The 21,301-nt window shown below is 40.9% G+C and overlaps 1 protein-coding gene across 1 annotated transcript in view; it reads right to left on the bottom strand.

Annotated features, from left to right (window-relative positions):
- Window positions 1–20,717, bottom strand: part of HAO1 (hydroxyacid oxidase 1) — a 47,281-nt gene extending 26,564 nt beyond the window's left edge. Inside the window, exons 1-3 of the mRNA XM_010972714.2 lie at window positions 20,542–20,717; window positions 13,604–13,755; window positions 1,707–1,962 (exon numbers count right to left, since the gene is read on the bottom strand). Coding sequence (XP_010971016.1) covers window positions 1,707–1,962; window positions 13,604–13,755; window positions 20,542–20,678 — 545 coding nt within the window. The 5' untranslated portion in view covers window positions 20,679–20,717. The remainder of the gene's footprint in view (window positions 1–1,706; window positions 1,963–13,603; window positions 13,756–20,541) is intronic.
- Between the last annotated feature and the right edge of the window lie 584 nt (window positions 20,718–21,301).

Genomic DNA, 21,301 nt, shown 5'->3' with positions numbered 1-21,301 from the left:
TTACCATATGACCCAGGAATCCCACTCCTGGGCTTGTATCCAGAAGGAAATCTACTTCAGGATGACACCTGCACCCCAATGTTCATAGCAGCACTATTTACAATAGCCAAAACATGGAAAACAGCCTAAATGTCCATCAACAGGTGACTGGATAAAGAAGATGTGGTATATTTATACAATGGAATACTACTCAGCCATAAAAACCGACAACATAATGCCATTTGCAGCAACATGGATGCTCCTGGAGAATGTCATTCTAAGTGAAGTAAGCCAGAAAGAGAAAGAAAAATACCATATGAGATTGCTCATATGTGGAATCTAAAAAACAAAAACAAAAACAAACAAACAAACAAAAACAAAGCGTAAATAAAGGACAGAAATAGACTCACAGACAGAGAATACAGACTTGTGGTTACCAGGGGGGTGGAGGGTGGGAAGGGATAGACTGGGATTTCAAAATTGTAGAATAGACTACACTGTATAGCACAGGGAAATATACACAAAATGTTATGATAACTCACAGAGAAAAAAATGTGACAATGAGTGTGTATATGTCCATGAATAACTGAAAAATTGTGCTGAACACTGGAATTTGACACAACATTGTAAAGTGATTATAAATCAATAAAAAATATTTTAAAAAATTAAAAAATTAATGAACCCATGAATGAATTAATGAATCTTGATCCATGGATGAACCACAACAAAAGAGGCATATTGTTGAAAGAAGTAGTAGCTAAGGAGCCAAACATGTGGTGTCTTCTTTTTTCTTCACAGCTCTACAAGTAATTTTATTTTAGAAAGATAATCACTCCTATCATGTATATATAAACATATGTACATATACATAAACATATGTACGTATACATACACACACAGAGGGAGGAGGAAGGCAGAGGGTGAGCAAATGAACTGCGAGTGTAGACGAGAGTCTCTGTTAGCCTAGGAAATTCAGGAGGTGTCACAGAAATAGGAAGGAACGTCTGAAACAAAACGTGAAGGGCGGGAAGATTCTGGTCGGGTCCGCAGTGGAGGGGACGAGGCAAGCCAGGTTCAGCTGAAGGAATGCCACGCACAGACATCCACGCGTAAGATGGCAGGGCGCCAGGGAACTAAACCCCTGTAACCATCCTCAACATCCTCCTGTTTCCTCTTTAGTTGGATCTCTTTTTTTTTTTTTTTCAGTGTGGCTTTGTTTAGCTTTATTCAACCTTCCCTGCCAGAGTTGTTCCAGATACAGTTAAAAATAAAATGAAAAGGTGGCTCTTTGATTTCCAACAAAGGAATAGGGGATTAGGACCGCAATGTCAAACCCAGGCTACATCAAGGGTCCCCCCTCCACGTGGCACTTCATGCCACCCAAAGCCCTTCATGCAGTCTGATACAGAAAGTTTTCACTTTTACAAGGATATGGCAATTCCTGTCTCTGTTCGATAGCTCAAGTATGTGACACTCACATAGAGGGTGTGATTTGCTAAGGGTTATGTGGCTCTTCTGCAAGGGCACTGGCTCTAGAATACAGACCTTATCATTCCTGGACAAGATCCCAGTCAACCGTATTGTGGGACCAACGTTTTGTGAAGATCTAATTCCTCGGGGCCCCAGTGTGGAAACTGGAGAGATTTTTTGGATCCAGATCATGACAAGAGCCAAGAGAATTAGGAAAACCAGCTCAGGGGCCCAGGTGACCAGAGAGCCACAGTTACCTGAGTTGGGGTGGCAGCTTGAACCTGTTACGCACGTCATCGAAGCGATTGCCCAGGTAAGGGGTGTCCACTGTCACAAATATGCCCTTGTAGCCCATCCGCTCAGCCCGCCGCACCAGCTGCTTGGTGACCTCACGGTCCTTGTAGATGTACAGCTGCAGCCAGCGAAGTGCCTGGGGACCAGCTTCTGCTACTTCTTCAATTGAGGAGGTGGCCCAGGAGCTCAGCATCATGCCAGTTCCCAGGGACCTGCAGGCTGAGGAAGAAGGGAGAAGGTAGGCCAGCCTGGCATTTTCCCTATTCTGACATCTTCAAGTGGTGTTTCAGAGGGTAAAGACGTCCACAAGGGCAATTTGGAAATAAGAAATCAAATCTTTAAAACGTTAGAAATATGCATTCCTTTCCACCTTCTGTGAGTTGATCTTGAAGATAAAAATGACTCAAATAGCCCAAGATGTGCTACGTGTAAGGATGAAAACATTGGGAATAACTTGAACTCCAACCTCAGAGGACTGGATAAACTATAGCTCAAAAATAAAATGAAATATACACACCCATTAAAAGTACTATTTTTTGTGATGGTTAATTTCATGCGTCAGCTTGGTTGGCTAGGCAGCCGTTCCCAGAGAGTTGCTCAAATATGTCTGTATATTGCTGTGAAGATATTTTTTAGAGAAGACTGAAATCATTTAAATCAGTGGACCTTAAGTAAGGCAGATTATGCTCCATGATGTGAATGAGCCTCATCCAATCAGTTGAAGGCCGTAAGAAAAAGACGGACCTTTCTTGAGGAAAAGGGGATTCTGTCAGCAGACTGCCTTCAGACTCAAACAGCAACTCAGCTCTTCCCTGGGCCTCCAACGTGCCAGCTTATCCTGCAGATTTTGGACTTAGCAGTCTGCACAGTTTCATGAACCAATTCCTAAAGTCAGTCAGTCAGTCTCTCTCTCCCTCAACCCACTTCCTTCTGTTTCTGATTATTACGGTTATAAAAGAATGACATTTACGGACATAGAAAGATATTCAAGATATATATTAAGAAAGCAAAAAGTCTACAAAATAACATGCATAACATGACTTCTACAAATGTGACTATTGGTATATGAATGTAAACAAATTGCTAATGATAGGTGAGATGATTGTGGGGGGGTTTACTTTTTCTTCCTTTTTAACTTTTTAAATTTCACCTGTTAAAATTTTGTGAAAGGTACATTCAGCCATTTACATTGTCTTTAAAATTTTATACCATTCATATTTTAGACTTCCCACGTGAACAGCCATTACCTCACAACCTTTCAAGAAAAATAACAAAAAAAATGAGCAAAAAAATGAAAAATTAGATAGATTCACCTAACCAATTGTCTTAGAGAACATGAAAGAACATGATTTTTTTTTCCAAAAATAGGTAGTCAAATTGGGGTCAGTTTTAGTGGAGGAGAAACATACAATGTTTATATGCCAAATACCAAACATGCCAAGAGGTAAATGATAAATACATAAATAACATAAGTAAATACATACATACATACATACATAAAATAAATACATAAATAAATAAAAACTGACTATATGACCCTGGGTCATTCGACTTACCTGCATGCCTGCCATATATTGAATGTGAGTAAAAGTCAACCAAGTGACATTCATAGGGTGATGGTGAAAATCAAGTGACATGCTGTTTACAAAGCTACTCTGAGAGATTAAAAATGCTTTCATACTTCTCCAACTTTAGCAGACAGCCAGAGCGCCTGGAGTGTTTGTGAAAACACAGGTTGTGAAAAAACACCCCCAGAGTCTCTGATTCAGCTGGTCTGAGATGGGGCCCAAGAATCTGCCCTTCTAACCAGCGCCCAGGTGTTGCTGATGCTGCCAGTCCCTGGACCACACTTTGACATTCAAATAGCAGTATCACTTGATAGTAAACCTCTAAGTTCACCTGGAAGGAATGTGGGTTTTGTTTTTGATAAATGGTACTCTTCTTATGCCTTTGAAGGTGTTTTTCATCCCTGTTCAAGTCACAGGTCAGATAAAGAAGACTTCAGCAGGAGGTTATCGTATCTCTGGGTCACTGATCTGTTCCCTCCAAGTGTTCCTTTGAGAAGGTCTCTCTTAGGGATGCTTGATTTGCAAAATATTGTCCAACAAACCACATGTTAGGTAAGTCGTAATAAGTAATAAGTAATAATACATATGAACATCTGGACCACTGTCTGATTCTCATTGAGATTTGTAAATATGGAAAATAGCTCCAGGTCATCCACTGCTGTTTGGAACAAACACCAGGGGACACATGGCTTGGGTCAGAATCCCCTAACCATCAATTTACCAGAAAGAAAATATGTCCTAAAGAGGATGTGACCTAAGTAAGTAGGTCTAAGGACCTAAGTAAGTAGGACCTAAGTAAGAGACAGGCAGCTGAATGGGCCAAGAACCTGGCATATCTGACCACTCTTCCAGGGCAATGATCTTTCTAGAACTCCCAAATACCCAGAAGACTCCCCAGGTATCAAACATGGATAAGCATACTCCCCCAACCCTTCGGGGACATGACACCCAAAGGAACAGTTTTGCCATGTGCCTAAGGGGCAATACCACGCTCAGAGCTCTGGGAAGGCACGGAAACTTGGAAACCAGTGGGTCAGGCCTGTGACATACTGCAGGTGCAGACTGTGGCTACACCAAGGGGTCCAACTAAGTGGACCATCAAATGATAAGGCCCTCTTTGTAGTTCATGGAAAGGCAAAATGCAAGGCAAACCGCAGTTCTGCCAGAAGGATCAACAATCCTCTAACAGATCTCCTTAAATTCATAAGAAATACCTACAGACATTGTTAAAAAGCTACAAACCAAAGAAGCTGTGGTATGTTTATACAATGGAATGCTACTCAGCCATAAAAAAGAATAAAATAATGCCATCTGCAGCAACATGGATGAACCTGGAGATTGTCATTCTAAGTGAAGTAAGCCAGAAAGATAAAGAAAAATACCATATGATATCACTTATATGTGGAATCTAAAAAAAAAAAAAAAAAAAAGACAAACTTATTTACAAAACAGAAACAGACTCACAGACATAGGAAACAAACTTATGGTTACCAGCTGGGGGGAAGGGGTGGAGAGGGATAAACTGGCAGTTTGAGATTTACAGATACTAACTACTCTATATAAAATAGATAAACAGCAAGTTCATACTGTATAGCACAGGGAACCATATCCAATATCTTATAGTAACTTACGGTGAAAAAGAATATGAGAATGAACATATGCATGTTCCTATATGACTGAAGTATTGTGCTGTAAACCAGAAATTGACACAACATTGCAAACTGACTATACTTCAATTTAAAAATAAATAAATGGATATGAATGCAGCCACAAATATTAGACTCCAATGTTCAGTGACTTGGTTGGACTAGAACAGGTAAATAGCTTTGCAGAACAACATGAGCTGGCAAAACCCTCCCTATGGCTAAGAAATGCAACTGGACTTCTAGATCTTGGCAGGGTTTCATTCCTACTGAAAACATTTCTTTCTAGTCCAGGCAATCTTCATGTGGAGGAGAGCTGATAGGAAACCTATTGTGACCCTAAACTCCAGGGGATGCTGAATCTGCCTGTTTCAGTTCTTTCATTGAAAACTTCCTTGTACACATCCCTCTCGTGTTTTCTAGAGTCTGCTTCTTAGCTCCTGCTCATTGCAGGCGGTCATCATGAAATCGGCAGGCTCTCAGAAGGGAATGCCATCTTAGAGGGTCTTCAGATGGAAATGATACTCATGCCACACCCAACACTGTTTGATCTTGGAGGATTTAAGCTATGATGCCTTTGGCTGAGAACCACTGGGAACTTTCATTCCAGGCTCTGGCCAGGTGCTCCTCAAGCTTCGATGTGCATTGGAATCACATAAGGTTGTTGATAAAGTTCAGATTCTGACCCAGTAGGTCTGGGATAGGATCTGAGATAATGTATTTCTAACAAGCTTCCAAGTGATGCTGTTACTTGTTTTGTGGACTATATTCTGAGATAAATGAAGTGGGTATCTTCTTTCACAAGGACTCATCCATGTTAATTGGGCACATCTGGTGACCTGAGTAAAGCTAAGCCCTTCAAGGAACAGGAGAGAAACTGGCCAGGCTAGGTGGCGGCTGGCTCATGTCTTGCCAATTGCCAGCCACGTCCTGCTGAATCTGCCTTTCTTCTCCATTGTTGTCCCTCTGGAGAGGGGCACAGGTACCTTGACAACATTTTCTTATGTATTCATCTCTTACTAGATTTAAAATCAAGCAACTAGAATGCACCACATTAACAGTGCCTCAGCACACTTAACCACTATCAGACACATTTTATAACCTTGCTTACCCAGGACTTGCCCAGCTTCCTCGATTCCAGATTCAAAGCAAAACTAAGCAACAGAATAAAAATAAAATGACAGAAGATGAGGAAGAAGAGAGAGATGTTCCTCAAAGATAAGAAGGTACAATTTACCAATTACAAAATGGCTTCCAAATGTTTAATGTCAGGTCAACACTCTTACACATATAAATAAGATTCTGAATCACCAGGTGAAACTAAAGTTCGTCATGTGAGACTTGACGAGGAAGAGAATTATGATGCATTTGAGAATGATGTTTACCCCCTACCACAAAAACAATGGAGAAGATGTAAACTATTAGTTGTCAATAGGAGTAAGTGTCTACTATTTGGAACCTTAATTCATGTGGGACAAATCACATACCCAGATTAGAGCAGAACAGTTAGGCAACATGCTACTTTGGGTCCAAATTATTTCTTTGAAAATAGCTCTCCTTTATGGGAAAGGTGAGTTAAGTTTCCAAAATGATGTGTTTAAAGGAAAGGGGGTAACATGATGAAAAAGCCTAAAGGGGTTTTTTTAGGTGCATTTGATTAAAAAGCTCCTGCAAAACTTAGTCACAAAACAGCTGCACTGAAAATTTTGTTGAGAAAACACACTTCGTCCTCTGCACAGGAAGTCATTATGTAACGAGGGAAATATGCAATGACAAAGTACCAAGCATTTGCATGGTTCGCAACTCAGGGTCTGACCCACTGAAGTGTTTGCATAAACGTGAGCCCTACCAGCCATCAAACCGGTCAGCCTTTCTCCACACAGGAATTCTCATTACACAGGTTTGTTAAAGACACAATTAACATTATTTTCTTTTATTTTTAATTTTTTTTTAAGTGGAAGTGCTGGGGATTGAACCCAAGCCCTCATGCATGCTAAACATGCACTCTACCACTGAGCTACCCCTATAAGACACAATTAACATTATGGTCTAAAATTATCATTGAAATTACTCACAAAAATCATGTTCTAAAGTCAGTAATCTAAGAGGAGAACAAAACTTCCACTACAATGATGTGTGAAATACTTCGAAGTGGTCTAACTAATCTTCTTTTACGACTTAGAGAATTTAACCAATTTAAATACTGCCCAAAAGTGCCAAGAAACCAGTGCTTTGACGATGGTCCATTTTCTGAATCTGGAACAGTATAACCTTGAGCAATCACAGTGTCACTACACTGCAAGAACTCCTTTTTTACTGCATGCAAATATTTTTGAGGAACCATTAGTCCCAGTGACATCTTAGCCCTCCCTTCTTTGCTCCCACTTTCTTTCTGGGGCAGAACAGTGCAACAGACAAAAACATTCGCTTTATCGTAGTGATTTCCAGGTTATTATTCTGTCTTTTTATTGAGAGATCAGGTGCTGTCATAACTGGCAGATGCCATAGAGACCACATCACAGTGAGACGCCTTTTAATGATGGTTTCAAGGAGTATCCAGTTTGCGCATGATAACTTCAATCAGCCTTCCTCAGTTTAACTCAGGATTAGAATATGTGAGCCTCTGACTTCTCATTGTCACACTTCAGTTTCATCAGGCAAACTAATAATTTGAGAAGAAGCAATCTCATGTTCTCCAGAAAGCTGCCCAATAGCTTAAATTCTGGTGCAGCACACTAGAAATGATTTCATTTGATGCCGGTCTTCAAAACAATTGGAGTCTAATCTTTTAATAGCTGTTTTGGATGAATGAAGTTTGTCTCACTGCAAAGTGATTTCAGTCTATCATTTTTTGAAAACGTGTGTATCTGAGTTATACATTTATATATAAGCATATATAGAAAGGATGTCCATAATCATTAATACATATGTGTCTGTATATATGCATGTGTATGTATACATAACATGTGTGAGTGTGTGTACAAAAAAGTATGTCCACTGACTTGATTGTTGGAAAAGAACGTGCAAAACATAAAACTGAGATGAAATAGGCCGAAAATAAAGGCAAGAAGAGATATGAATTGATTATTTTTACGACAATGATGCAAAGAGTTATTCCCTTCCAAATGATAACTGAGGTAATTTGGACAAAGTTTTAGTAAACTATCCTTTTCCTCTATTCCTCCCTACTTTTGTTCTTCCTTGGTAGAAGTGGATGAAATAATGGATGGAGACAAAACTAGCTGGGTCAGACTCTTGAGTGAACAGACCTAGGTTTAAACCCCATCTTAACCATTGACCAACACTAGATCTTGGTCAAGAGCGTCCTTCAAATGAGGAGAATGATGAATGATAATGACCTCACAGGTCTGTTGTGAGGATTAATAACAGGTATGTATAGTCTAAGCACCTGGGGCATAAAAGGCACTCATTTCAGAAAGAGTAAAAGTTTCATTTAAAGCAAATCTGGTGCTTTTTTTTCTGGATTTAGGTAAAGTTAAGAATAATGGTGATATTTTCTCATCAGTAGGCTGAAATGTATATCTACTTGGTCACCTTGGACAACACATAAATACATAAATCAATAAAGCCTTCAAAAATACATCGTTTGGGTCTGGAGCAAAGGAAATGACAATTTTTCTTGCTGAATGGTCTTTCACTCAGTGTTAAGGTTGATCCCATAATCTCGGAAAATCCAGAAAATTCAACAGCTAAAGCTCTCACCTACACCCTAATTCAGTTCTTCGGGTCTGTGTGGCTCTTTGTGTTACTCTGCAATCTGTTCCACCTGCACCTTAATAGGTGGTCAAATCAGAGCTGAATCCCAAAACTTCACTTAGGAATGTTCTGGTCTTTTAGGCTCAAAAAGAAAGTGTTTAGATTTAATGGTTTTATGGCCCATCAAATCCTGTGTGGTAGCCTCTAATTGCATCCAGGGGCAGGAATTTCTTTTTAAAATCTCTTTTTTTCTGACAGTTTAATAAGAATTTACTAATATGCCGAGCATTCCTGGAACGCATTAGGTAGGTTTTAATGTTTCTCTATTTGAGGTCCCAGCACTCCCTCATGTGGCATTCGTCCACATAACAAGTCAGAAGCAAAAGGATAAATAAATATTCATCTTTTTTTTCCTCTTTCTTTTTGATTTCCCATGATTAAATGGAGCAAAAGAACTAACGTACCTTCACGGAGAATGAAATAAAATTTTATTACAGCCACTGTGCATAAAAACCAGAGTTCCATCATTATGTCCTAAAAGCCTCAGTGGTATTGTAAGCATTTTGTTCATTGGTTCTTTGAGATATCAGAGAATCTCTGCTTATTTTGAAAATGGAAATTTAACCTAATGAGACCACCTCCTCTACATACATATTAGCATTTATGTTCATTATTGCTATTTCCTTCAATATGTTAAATATTTTGTAGAAATGATTCTGTATTCATCTCTGAGGCTTACATGAAGGATAAAATTTTAAAAATCAAAAACCAATCTAACAGCCTTCCAAACGGCTGTGACATTTATAAGAAGAGGCATTTATATGACGGCTTAAATATTATAATGTCAATTACTAAAATATCAGCTAAATCATCCACTGCAATAAATCTCTTATTAATAACACAATGCATGACAAACTGCTCTCCATTCAGTGTTTCCTGGTTATTTTCCTTCCATCTTTAAAGAGTTTTAGGAGTTTTAATTTGTGCTTGTTTCAAATCCAAGCCCCTTCATCTATGCTCCTGAATTTCGCACAAGGCTCTTATTTCCTAACAAGTTTCACATTCTGTAGCTCATTCCATCCCCTCAAAACTAAAGGCATAAAACTGTAAAAACATAGAACATTTGCAGTTACTATTCCAAGGCGATAGCATAAAGCGTGCCTTAGGGGTCCTGCTGCAGTTAATGACATTTGGAAATCTCAGTAACTGACCAGGGTATTATGGACAGCATTGTGTAAGTGATTAAGAACCTTGAGTAAGGCATTTAATCTCTCCAGGCCCTAGTTTCCACATCTACAGTAGTTGGAGAAAGATCCTTAGGGCTTTGGGCTCACACATTTTAAGACAGTGGTCCAGGTTACATGAGTTAATAAATTCAAATTGCCCAGCACACATTAATTGCCAGATAAATGTTAGCTATCATCATTTTTCACAAGACTGAAGTATAACTTTTTAAATTTATGTTACATTTACTCAATACCTATTTGTTTTCAGTGGAACCAGAGATAAATCCAGACCTGCTCGGTCTCCTCTATCCCAAGGATGCAGGTATGAGACACAAAAATCCAGTGGACGCAGATGCTCACTGCACTATGTCTATTTGATGACATTTCAAAAGGGCACAAAACCATTCACTGATATACTGAAAAGAAAATTCTAAAGACCATCTATTCCCGTTGGGAGTTTTCTGCTTTCTACTTCTGAGTGTTCTCATTGTGGAGGTTTTTTCTTGGTTCTGTCTAAGCAGCAGAACTCTTTCTTTTTTAAAGAGCTGTTCTTTTGGATCCAAACACACAGCACAAGTAGCTGCGTGCTCAGTGACACATTTAACTTCTCTGAGATGCTCAGAAACAACCCCAGCCTCCTCGGGACACCGGAGGCAAACCACTGATCTCGAGTAAGCAGCTTACTTTTTCAGTGAGGAAACGTAATCCTAGAGAGTGAAAATGACTCGCCACGAGAAGTGAAACCAGCTAGTGGTGAATTTCCACATAAATCAGATGTCCCAGCCGGACAGCCCAGGGGACAGTTGTAGCCCACAAAAGTATTTGCTTTGGCCCACACGTTGTTGCCCCGAACAGTGCTTTAAAGAATTTTGATTTATTGGCCAATATTTAAAAACCAGGAGATTGCACATAAAAATCAAGGTTTCTGGCTTCCCTTAAAAATTCTGAAGATTTGGCAACCTCACGTCCTCCCTCCCTTGGGGCATCAGTTAGCTAGTGCCAAGATACGTCTGCCCTCTTTCACAGGAACCTGCAGTCTCAGGTTTGGTACCATCTCCTCCACTGAGCTTCTACTGTTGTTTTCTTAACTTCATCTCTCCTTGGACATTTATATTACCAACTTGGCCCTTAAAGCCATTTTTTGAGGTTCCTGCATAAAGCTTAAAACAAAAATCTTTAGCAAAATAGAGAGAGCAATTTTCATTCCCACTGTGATGTAAATGGAGTGTACTTTTCCGAAAATGAGTTTTTAACCTATGGAAGAGAAATATTTTAGGGACTTGGAATCTCAGGGACAAATAAAGGGTGAGCCCTGTTTTGGGCAGTTCTTCCTAGCATTTGTCTCACGTGATCCTCACAAGAACCTCCAGAGGTAAGAGCTCTTATTTAACTAGGGTTGCCAGCCATAGCAAATAAATATACAGGATCCTCAGTTCCAAATGATTTGAGTTTTATCTGAAATTCTACTATAACTCCCTGTATTTTATCTGGCAACCCTCTACTCACTGCCATTTTGAAAATGAAATAAGAGTAGCTCCATTGGTCACTCTACAACCACAGAGCCACAGAGTGAAAAAGAGAGCTCTGTTCTTGGGCTTAGTTCTGATTGCGGACGTGTCCCACGGCGGTGAGAAGAAAGGCCAGGGGACCCCTGAAGCAGGGCTCTGGGAAGAAGTCTGGAGAGCCAGCTGGGAAGGTGAGACCGTGGTTCCCTGGAAACTTCCAGAACTTTCTAGATGCTCATTCTAACAATTCAGGCCAGACCATTCCCTGGGGATGTGAATGGCCTTCACCTGCTTTTACTGACCAGGCTAATGGGGACACTTTGTCCAGAGACGGCTGCTAACTGACCCCTGTTCTCTGAACTTGGCCTCAGTTTCTCTCTCTAGTGAGGGACCAAGACCCTGGAAACAAGCTTGATTAGGGACCAGATAATTAGGAGGGTGGAGGAAAAAAAACGTCCTCGACAGCTTCTGTGGATTTCACCACCTCCCCAAGGATCAGGCTGGCTTGAGAGGATTTCCACATTTTAAAGGGACAGAGTAAATCAAATATCAGCTGCATTATTCCATGTTGACTTTCTGAGTTTTGAGAAAAGGGAAGCAATCCCTACCAAATACGAATGTCCCTACACTCTGACTTAAATTTGCCTGCGGCTGTGTCTGTATTCAGACAGCCATTGTCTTGGTTTGCTTTCTTCCAGGAACTGACAATGAGACCTTGATATGAGCCTGAGTCTTTCATTTTGGAAGGATGCAAGGTGAGCCAAGGAGGGGGAAGGTAAAAGAGGGGTGGGAGGCGGCCAGTGAAGGGGGTGCCGAAGGGCAGGTGACTTCTGAAGGACTCAGTCTTATCGGGAAAACATGGTTAAGAAGGCAGACTGCCTAGGTCTCCATCATTTGACCTATGTGATCCTGGGCTTCTGCTGTGTGCCTCGGTTTCTCGTGTGTAAAATGGGCTTAATATCAGTGCCCACCTCTTGGGGCTGCTTGAGGATTGGATGCTCTAATACTTGTCAGGTACCTAGAACAGTGCCTAGAATATGGTAACCCTTCTATAAGTGTCTGATACATAGACCTAAAGGGGTAGGGCTCTGGTAAGCATACTACTAATGCCTCATGCTCAGTGCTGGAAGGAAATAATGTTAGATGAAATAGTCCTGCCCAGGGTGTGAAATTGGAGTCTCTAAGTAAGCTTTCTTCTCATTTTTCTTCCCGCCCCACCCCCAGCAAAAATCAGGGGCAGTGATCTTGAAACCATCGGGAGTGAGTTGGACAGTAGGTACTGTCAGTTTCTAACTGTGAAAACCTGCTTTACCTGGAACTCTAGCCCTTGGCCCATCAAGGGGGAAGAGCAACATCTGTCAAATAGCAAATAAAGGGAACTGTGTAAGGATCACGTGCACGGTCCCAGAGGCGGGGTACCGAGTGACCTTGCTTCCTGCCTCTTCACTCCTTTGCTTCTTTCCACTCTTTCCATGGTTCCTTGTCCAGTTTCCTCCCTTCTTTTTTATTTTATTTTATTTTATTTATTTATTTATTTATTTATTTATTTATTTTTTGCAGGGGGAGGTAATTCGGTTTTTATTTATTTATTTACTCACCTATTGGAGGTACTGGGGATTGAACCCGGGACCCCCTGCATGCTAAGTACACTCTCGGCCACTGAGCTATACCCTCCCCTTCCTTCTTTTAAATTTAGCTTTCATTGTTCTCTTCTTACAAAATAATTTGAAGAAAATTGTACACATATGGGCCAAAAATAAGATTGTAGAGTCAGCAGTAATCCTATCATTCAAAAATAAAAATCTGTGGAATGTTGTCTACATTCTTGGTCTTCAAAAATAATTATATCTTAGGACTTTACTATTGTTCGTAACCGCTTTTTAAAAATTATTATACTGTAACATATTTCCATGTCATTCAACTCTTTCTATGATAGGATTTTTAAATGTTTACCCCCATTTTTAATGCATCCTATTTTTTTTTTTTTTTTGCAACCAGTCTCCAATTATGGGACATCTAAGTGTCCCTAGAAAGTCAGAGAGTAGGATATGCAAGAACAGGCATTTTGATGACAGTCAAAGCACTTAATTGTTTTGAGTATAAAAACATTCGGGAAAGTGTTTACTTCCTGTGCCTACAGAGATGGGAGTCACTACACATGAGTCCCCTTCCGTTCCTTCAGGAGAGGACTTTCTTCCTACCTCGCACGGTTGCCAGCTCCCCATCCACGTGAGCCATGCACTGCATGGCAGTAGCGCCCACACATATTGGCATGCTGATCCTCTGCCCTAAAACGGAAGTCGACAGGTCTATTTCAGCAACATTCCGCAGCATCCGTGGATACAGCTTCCACCTCGAATTAAAAAAAAGAAAGAAAGAAATAGGGTTTAGGATTTCAAAAGCACAACCAAAGCTTTGACATTATGTTCAAGTTAGAAAGAGAAAATATTTTTGTATTTTACCCAACAAGCAAATTACTTTACAAAGGTAAAGGAAATGGGGCAATTTTAATGTTTGCTAACATGGAAAGTTAGCAATAAGTCTAATAATGAACTTCTCAAGCCATTGCTGCCTGTAGGTGTAATTAACATAGCGTAGGGTTTGCTGTTTGAGTGTAGTTTTTTGCTCTTTGAGAGACACATATATTGGTGTAACCAGACAATGAAGATCCAGAACAGTTCAGCCCTCCTGAAAAATGTCCCCATTTCTTTTTGTAGTGAAACTCTCCCCTAAACAATCCCCTAAAGATCACTGAATTTTTTTTTTTTTTGGTCCATAGTTTTACTTTGCCAGAATATCATATAAATGGAATCATATACAGTTTACCCCTGAACAACAGGAGGTGGGCACGGTCAGCCCTTTGCGCAGTGGACAATCTGAATATAACTTTACCATCGGACCCTCTAGATCTCCTGTTTCAGAGTCACGGAACCAAGGATCGTATAGTTCGCTTCCAATGAAAAGAATCCGTACATAAGTGCATGTGCTCAGTTCAAACCCATGTTGTTCAAAGGTCAACTGTTGTCTGTAGCCTTTTGAGTCTGGCTGCTTTCACTTAGCCAGCCTAGGGCATTTGAGATTCGCCCATACTGCTGCTCGAATGATAATTTGTTCCCTTCCCTTGATGACTTGTATTGCATTGTAAGATAGTAGCAGAGTTTGTTTATCCATCCCCCAGATAAGAGATATTTGGAACATTTCCAATTTGAGGCAATTATAAATAAAGCCACTATGAACATTCACTTAAAGGTTTCTGTGTGAATTTCCTTTCACTTCCTCCAAGCCATTATGAAGATGGTATACAAAGTCATGGAGATTAGATTAGAGTTTAAGAAGATATCCTGTGTTTACTTCGTCTGTTTTTTTTTTTTTTCTTACAGACAGTAGCTTCAGGCAATTACTTTTAAAATTACAATGTGGTTTCTTCAAAATCCTTGATCTGAATTCCGTATCCATTGAAGTATGATGATGAGGGATTTTTTGTTTTTGTTTTTTTTAATTGAGCATTTTCCTCAAAAATGTTATTTGACAGAGACTGGAGTTTGGGGCTTAAAGAATTTTTGACCCCTGAACATTATCTTAAATTACTCCTTCTGCAGTTCTTTTGTGTAGCAATGAAAGTTACTAGCAAACCAAGAATCAAACTAGTCAAATTTACAGGAAAACCAGTTCTCTGTTCTCTCAGCAAAAGTTATATCCCTTTATTTGTTCAGGATTATTTTCTCCTCATTAGTAACTGATTAAAACGGAAGAAAATACGGCCCCATTTCTAATGAGCACTAAGAACATAAACGGGTGAGTACACACGTACACACCAAACCATCACTTTCCGCTACCTAGATTTAACTCTGCCTCTAGATAGATCAAGATTCATAGTTAATACAGTGAAATGTGATTTGGCAAGAGTGTCGACTGAAATAAATGCACAGCCTAAAAGTTGAGAGTTATGTTTTATTCGGTGGACAATTCTGAGGACTCAGCCCGGGATGACAGACTCTCAGATGGCTCTAAGGGTCTGCCCCGGAGAGGTAGGGGAGGAGCTAAGATATATAGGAGCTTTACAACAAAGACCAGGTAGTTGGAACATTAAAAGATTACTTGTTAACTAAAGAAAACCAGGCATCTCAAGTTAAAGAATTTAGTGCTTTTCTATGTATGGGAGGGAGCAAACATTTGGGCTCATTGAATTCATTGCTTTGACAAGCACCTAGCTATCTAGGGCCAGTATCCTGTCCATTCTTGTTCTGAGTCCCCTCCAAGGGCACCATTGTGAGTGGCTGCAGAGGCTGTGCTGCAGGCTTGTCTTCACCAGGCGGTGGCGGCAGCCGGTGATGACTTGATGGCTTCAGCATTCTTTGTTTATCGATACGGTTTGCAGTATTTTTCATTCACAGGAGTAACCAAAATAAATCGAACCGCCAAAGCCTTAATCGAAGCCCACTTCCTGTAGTGGAAGAAGAAATTCTGCCTTCATGATGCCTTGAGGAATAGCTAAGGGTCCGGAATACAACCCTTCCTCACATAATAAAGAAAAAACATCCAGCCCCTGCAAAGCATAGTAAAGTTTGACTGTGATTTCTCTGCGATTCCTTTGACCATCAAAATTGTCATTATTTTCTGCCCCACCACGTGCTCCGCTGCTGGCCGCCTTTTCTCGGCTGCCCCTCCCAGCGTGATTCTTTTATCTCCATTTTGAAAGGGGAGAGGCTGAAGCCTTGAAGAGAGTTTTTACTTCCAGTCATCTCTAAGTGTATTATTAGAGTGAGAAAAAAAAAGATTTAATAGCAGCACTTGGCGTGCTGGCCTTGGAAGGACTTAGTACTTACTTAGAGCTGAGGAAACAATGAAATCTTTTATGAAGGGCCCCCACAGAGCTGCAGGGCATCAGAGTGTGTGGGTGTGTGTCTGTCTGTCTGTCTGTGAGGCAGGGAACATTTTCAAATATGTCCTTCCCCTTTACAGGATAAGGCTCAATCCTTCCATCTCCAGGCAGTTGTTTCACGCTTGTCCACGTGGTGGCGCAGTCACTTTAATAACCGTGTTCCTGTCTCCCGCCTGGAGGATGACATTACAGACACTCCACCAATGCACAAAACGCAGTTCCCAGGCAAAATTAGATGAGATCAGTGGAGTGCGAAATGTACCTTCTCTAACATGTCCTCCACGTTTTGATATTTTCCCAAAGAGCAATGACAACTAACCTTGTCAGGCAATTCCAACAGCTTCCCAGGCTCCACTAACCCCATGCCCAGTTTAAGTGATTTTTTTTTTCCACAATCTTACCTAAAATAACAGCTGACTATGACCTTGGGCTGTGTTCTTATGGGACCTCCACTTTGGGAAAAGGATATGGAGATTGGCAAAGCAATTGAGCCAACTGAATAACAAACCTTTTTCAAAGGGTTCATGAGTTCAAGGAAGTGATACAAAAGTGGGGCTCCTTCTAACATCCGACAAGGGCCTCAATTTTAATTTATCATCAACTAGGTGACGTACACACTCCCCCAGAGAAGGGACTCTATTGAAGAAAGACACCCATCACCCAACTTTAAAGCCATGTGCTGGTACCGAATCCCACCCACTGACCACACTGGATTCATATTTCATAAGTCCTGCCTGTAAGATGATCATATTAAATCCCAATTTCTCCATATTACTTACTCTAAGCATTTAAAACACATAAAGTATACATGTATACATATACAAAGTGTGTATATGTATATAAAATATACCACAGTTTTTGTAATCTTATTTTTTACCATTCATTGATAATATTATGAGACCTTTAAAACATGTAATTGGATCACTATCAGCCTCTGAGGCACCCTGGTAAAGGAATAAGGAGGTCAAGAATTTAAGTCCAAAGAAAACACAGCACGGTAAATATATTTAAATAACCAAGCCACTTTTTGAACACCTCCCTGTGTAGATAGGTTTCAGAAAACCTATGAACCTCTTGAAATGGTGTGTGTGTGTGTGTGTGTGTGTGTGTGTTTGTGTGTGTTAACACTTGCCTGGATAGAGAAGCCACTGCTTTGAGGTCTAAAATGGGCGTGGGGAAGGAGGGGGAGAAGGCTAGGAGGGAGGAGGAGAGACTAGACCTGAGATATGAAATCTCTTGCCATCTGAATCTCCAAAAACAGGAGACAAGTAGCTGCTTCTCATGACACAAGAGTAAAAGCAGCTTACTTACCCCCTGGGCAAACCAGCTAATGATTCTGTGACACTCACACCCACAAAAAGAATACTAACTCTGCCGCAGTGAGTGTCTGTTGCCTCTCAGATATTAAAGTAAGAAAGTGATTTCACTTTTACACTCTGCTGTTTGAAAGAAAACCACACAATTTTCAGTGTCACTCCGTGATACACCGAGGATGAGAGCCTCCTCTTCTGATACTCACAGGACTTCTAAGCACCCAACTCGGAGAATTACTTTCCACCAACAGTAATTTCACAAGAAGCCACAACGATCTGCAGACCACGGTCGAGAAAGATACACTGAGTTAATGAGTAAGAGAAACAAAGTACTGTTCTTTTTAAAATTAACTCCTATCCGGTCAGGCCACGCAAAACTGAGCACACGGACTTTTTCTCCGTTCTTGTCCTGTTTGCAATGGGAAACTTTGTTCTTCGAGATGTTTCCATCTATTTGACTTTTATGTGTCCTTTTTTGTATCAGGGGTGGGCACAATAGTATTAGAGCCCCCAAGTCTGACCCAGAAATATCTCCAAGCAACTGACGGATCACATAAGTGTCCCTTGTCCCCAGAACCCCAAAACGGGGTTGTCACAGCCAAGTACAGAGATAGATGTCACTGTGAACAACCTTTTGTTGTACTTGGAGACAGGGAGGGGTATAAATTTCACCAGTGGTTTTAAAATCCCCTGTCTTTGTGTCACAAGGGGTTTTCTGAGGTTGGGCTGTTTTTCAGTCTTCTTTTGAATCAGAATGAGAGCTTTCAGATTGATTACCTTTATCCCATCAAGCCAAAGCTGCCACCACCCCCCGGGGCAGAACACCTTTCTTTTTTTTTTTTTTTCTACATGGTCTTAGAATCTATTACAAAGTATGCAGGGTGGGTTTCAGAACATCTATTTAGTTCCACATCATCAGCTTGATGATACAGGAGGAAGAATGAAAGTTACACAACAAAAGAGGAATTGAGATGTTAGATAGGTAACGTTTGTTGCAATAAAAACTCCTTGGGTGGTTGATGACAAAGGAGCATCAGCCAGCCTCCAGAGGAAGTTGTTAATGCATTTCCCCCACTTGAAAGCTGAACAAAAGAGAAGGATCAAGGTGCATGGAAAACTCATTCCTGTTATCTGGGTCCTGTTCCTAAGCTACTCAGGACACCTGTAGGCTGGGGTTTCCCCCTTGTGTGATTCGCACAAGCCCTGAGGCACTTTTCTAGTCCACAGTTTGCAAGTCACCACAGCTTTCTTTTGTCTCACAAGGTTTCTAGGGTTGCAGAGGTGGTCTGTCTGCTTTGTTGCACCCCTTTGCTCCCTCTTGGAGGTCTCCACTGGGCCAGTTGTTTTGGGTCCATTTTGCATCAGTTCAACCCTCCAGCCTTCTGAAGGCTGAAGGTCAATGTGTATCCATTGGAATGGAAGCCCCTGTGGACAAGAAATTTCTCAGTCTGGTTCACTGCTCTACCCTCAGCATGTAGTACTGATCTCGTCCACAGAACTCCCCAATAAGTGAGCAGTTCAACTAGCATGGGGGGCAGGGCATTAAGGCACAAGGAAGGCTCCGCATGAATGGAGTAGGTGGCCACCTGAGCATTGTCACCTGCGGAGTGCTGAGAGGCCCCAGTTCCATCAGCCTGTCAAGGCTCTGAAATTTCCTTGGTTAAAATGATCTATTTGGGTTAAAGTGTTATTTTCAGGCAACTACTAACAGGTAAACCACATTACCTGGTGAACAGAGTTGAGATGGGGCATCTTCCAAGAGCAGAAAACACTGAAGGGACCCAAAATATTACATAAGAATTGTGGAGGGGGGGATCATGCAGAATTTTAAGCTGCTCCATTCTTAGCCAGCTTTTCCCTTCCCGTGGCTCCCCCAGCATTTTTAAAAATCTCATTTGTGTTCCAGAGAAGATAGATCTAAGATGAAGTCCAGGCTTGAAGGAGTTTGGGGGAACCCCCTTCCACTCCACTCTTATGTTCCCACCCTGGTCTGCAGGTGAATCGCTGCTGCTTGCCAGGGACCAGCTTGGTTTAGAACGATTTCATTTCTCCTAATTTACACATAGAAAAGTGATTTTGAGCAATTTTGCTTTAGGCTAAAGAAGAAATCAAGAAGGATGCAGATTCTTTCCCCTGGATACTTTCTGCTTTTTTTCTTTAATTTATCACCATCGATGAGTTCCCACAGTGTTTACTGGCTTTCCTAAAAGCTATAATATAAGATGCATGGGCCTCAAAGACTGAGGGCTCTCCTGCCCTACTCCAGCCAGTAAACCATCTCCACACTGCTGAGAGAAAAACACTCCTTTCTTGTTTTTCATTACAAATAGAAAACATAAACCATGCCATCCACCATCTTGTGCTTTGAAATATGAAATTCACAGGAATACTAATTTGGGAAGAGAGACGAAGTGCTTTGGAGGAGATGAGACAGCCAAGTTGAAAGATTAACGACAAATTGAAAGCTAAAGTGAAAGTTTAGACAACAGTAACCAAAATGAACAATAATGGAAGCCCAGCAGGATGGAAACACTTGAGGCGACAATGCGATCTGGTTCGACCAGATAAGGTGGTTATCTTGCATTGCACAACCAGCAGTTTCCTACACCCTAACCCTAGACCCTCACTGTCCTACTCAGGGAAAACGAATATACAGTCACCAGACTCCGTTACCATTTTTAGACACAGTTAATTATCCACACAAGTTCAAGTGAGGAAACAGGGTTAGTATTTTTCAGTCTGCTGTTCAAGATTCTCAGGCTTGGAATATTTCAAAACCAGTTTAAAGCCCAGTACTTCTTACAGCCCTATGAATTCTCTCCTCCTACGAAGCAGATCATCTAGGCAAATAATTCCACACCATCAACATTCAAACTGGAAGATCCTGCTTTTGAAGAATGTCTTTGTGTAATTTTGAAACATGATTTTAAAAAAAAATTCTTACCTGGAAAATGCTGCAATATTATCAGCCAAGGTTTCCTGGTCATTAGCCCCAGATTTATAATAGTCGTATATAGACTTCTGAAGTACGGATTTAGCGTGTTGTTCATAATCGCTGACACAAACAAGCCGGCTGAACATTTTCCTGGGTTACTGAAAACTCTGGGATTTTTTTTTTTCTCCTGTATTGCTTTCTACATCTGGACAATTCTGTTATTTGTCAATTATTAATAGGCTTTTTCCAAAGTTCAGGTTTAGTTTAGTTGCTTACATTAAGTGAGCAAATATATGCTTAGACTTTGAAATCTCATTCGCAGCCATCTGCCAAAGAGCAGGTACACTTCAGCCATGAGAAGGTGGGTTGGGGAGCAGGAGAAGATTAGAGGTCTGTCACATTGACAAAGGAAGAAGAATGAGTCAAAATTTAAAGGCCTAGAGAAGGACGTGCAGGAAAGCACTCTTGGCTCAGTTTGCCTCAGGCGGCTTCTTCCCCACGGCAGGTGCCTTTGATAACTAATGGGTACCCAGAATGGGCATTTTCCCTCCACTTTTGGGTCATGCACATACATGAAAAAGAGCTTATGAGATGAATGGGGCATTCAGTAAACGCAGGATGTGTACACACCATGAAACTCCGCTGATTATAAACACTTGGCTTTAACAAGGAGCATTAAGGCCACGTTTACAGCTAATTCTTAGTCATCTCGCTTCAGAGAGGATGCAGGGAGGTGCCCTTCCAAAAGACCTTGTGGACTCAAGTCTAA

The sequence above is a fragment of the Camelus bactrianus genome, chromosome 19, assembly GCF_048773025.1.
Source record: "Camelus bactrianus isolate YW-2024 breed Bactrian camel chromosome 19, ASM4877302v1, whole genome shotgun sequence".
Classification (NCBI taxonomy): Eukaryota; Metazoa; Chordata; class Mammalia; order Artiodactyla; family Camelidae; genus Camelus; species Camelus bactrianus.
This window is presented reverse-complemented; position numbering and strand designations above follow the sequence as displayed.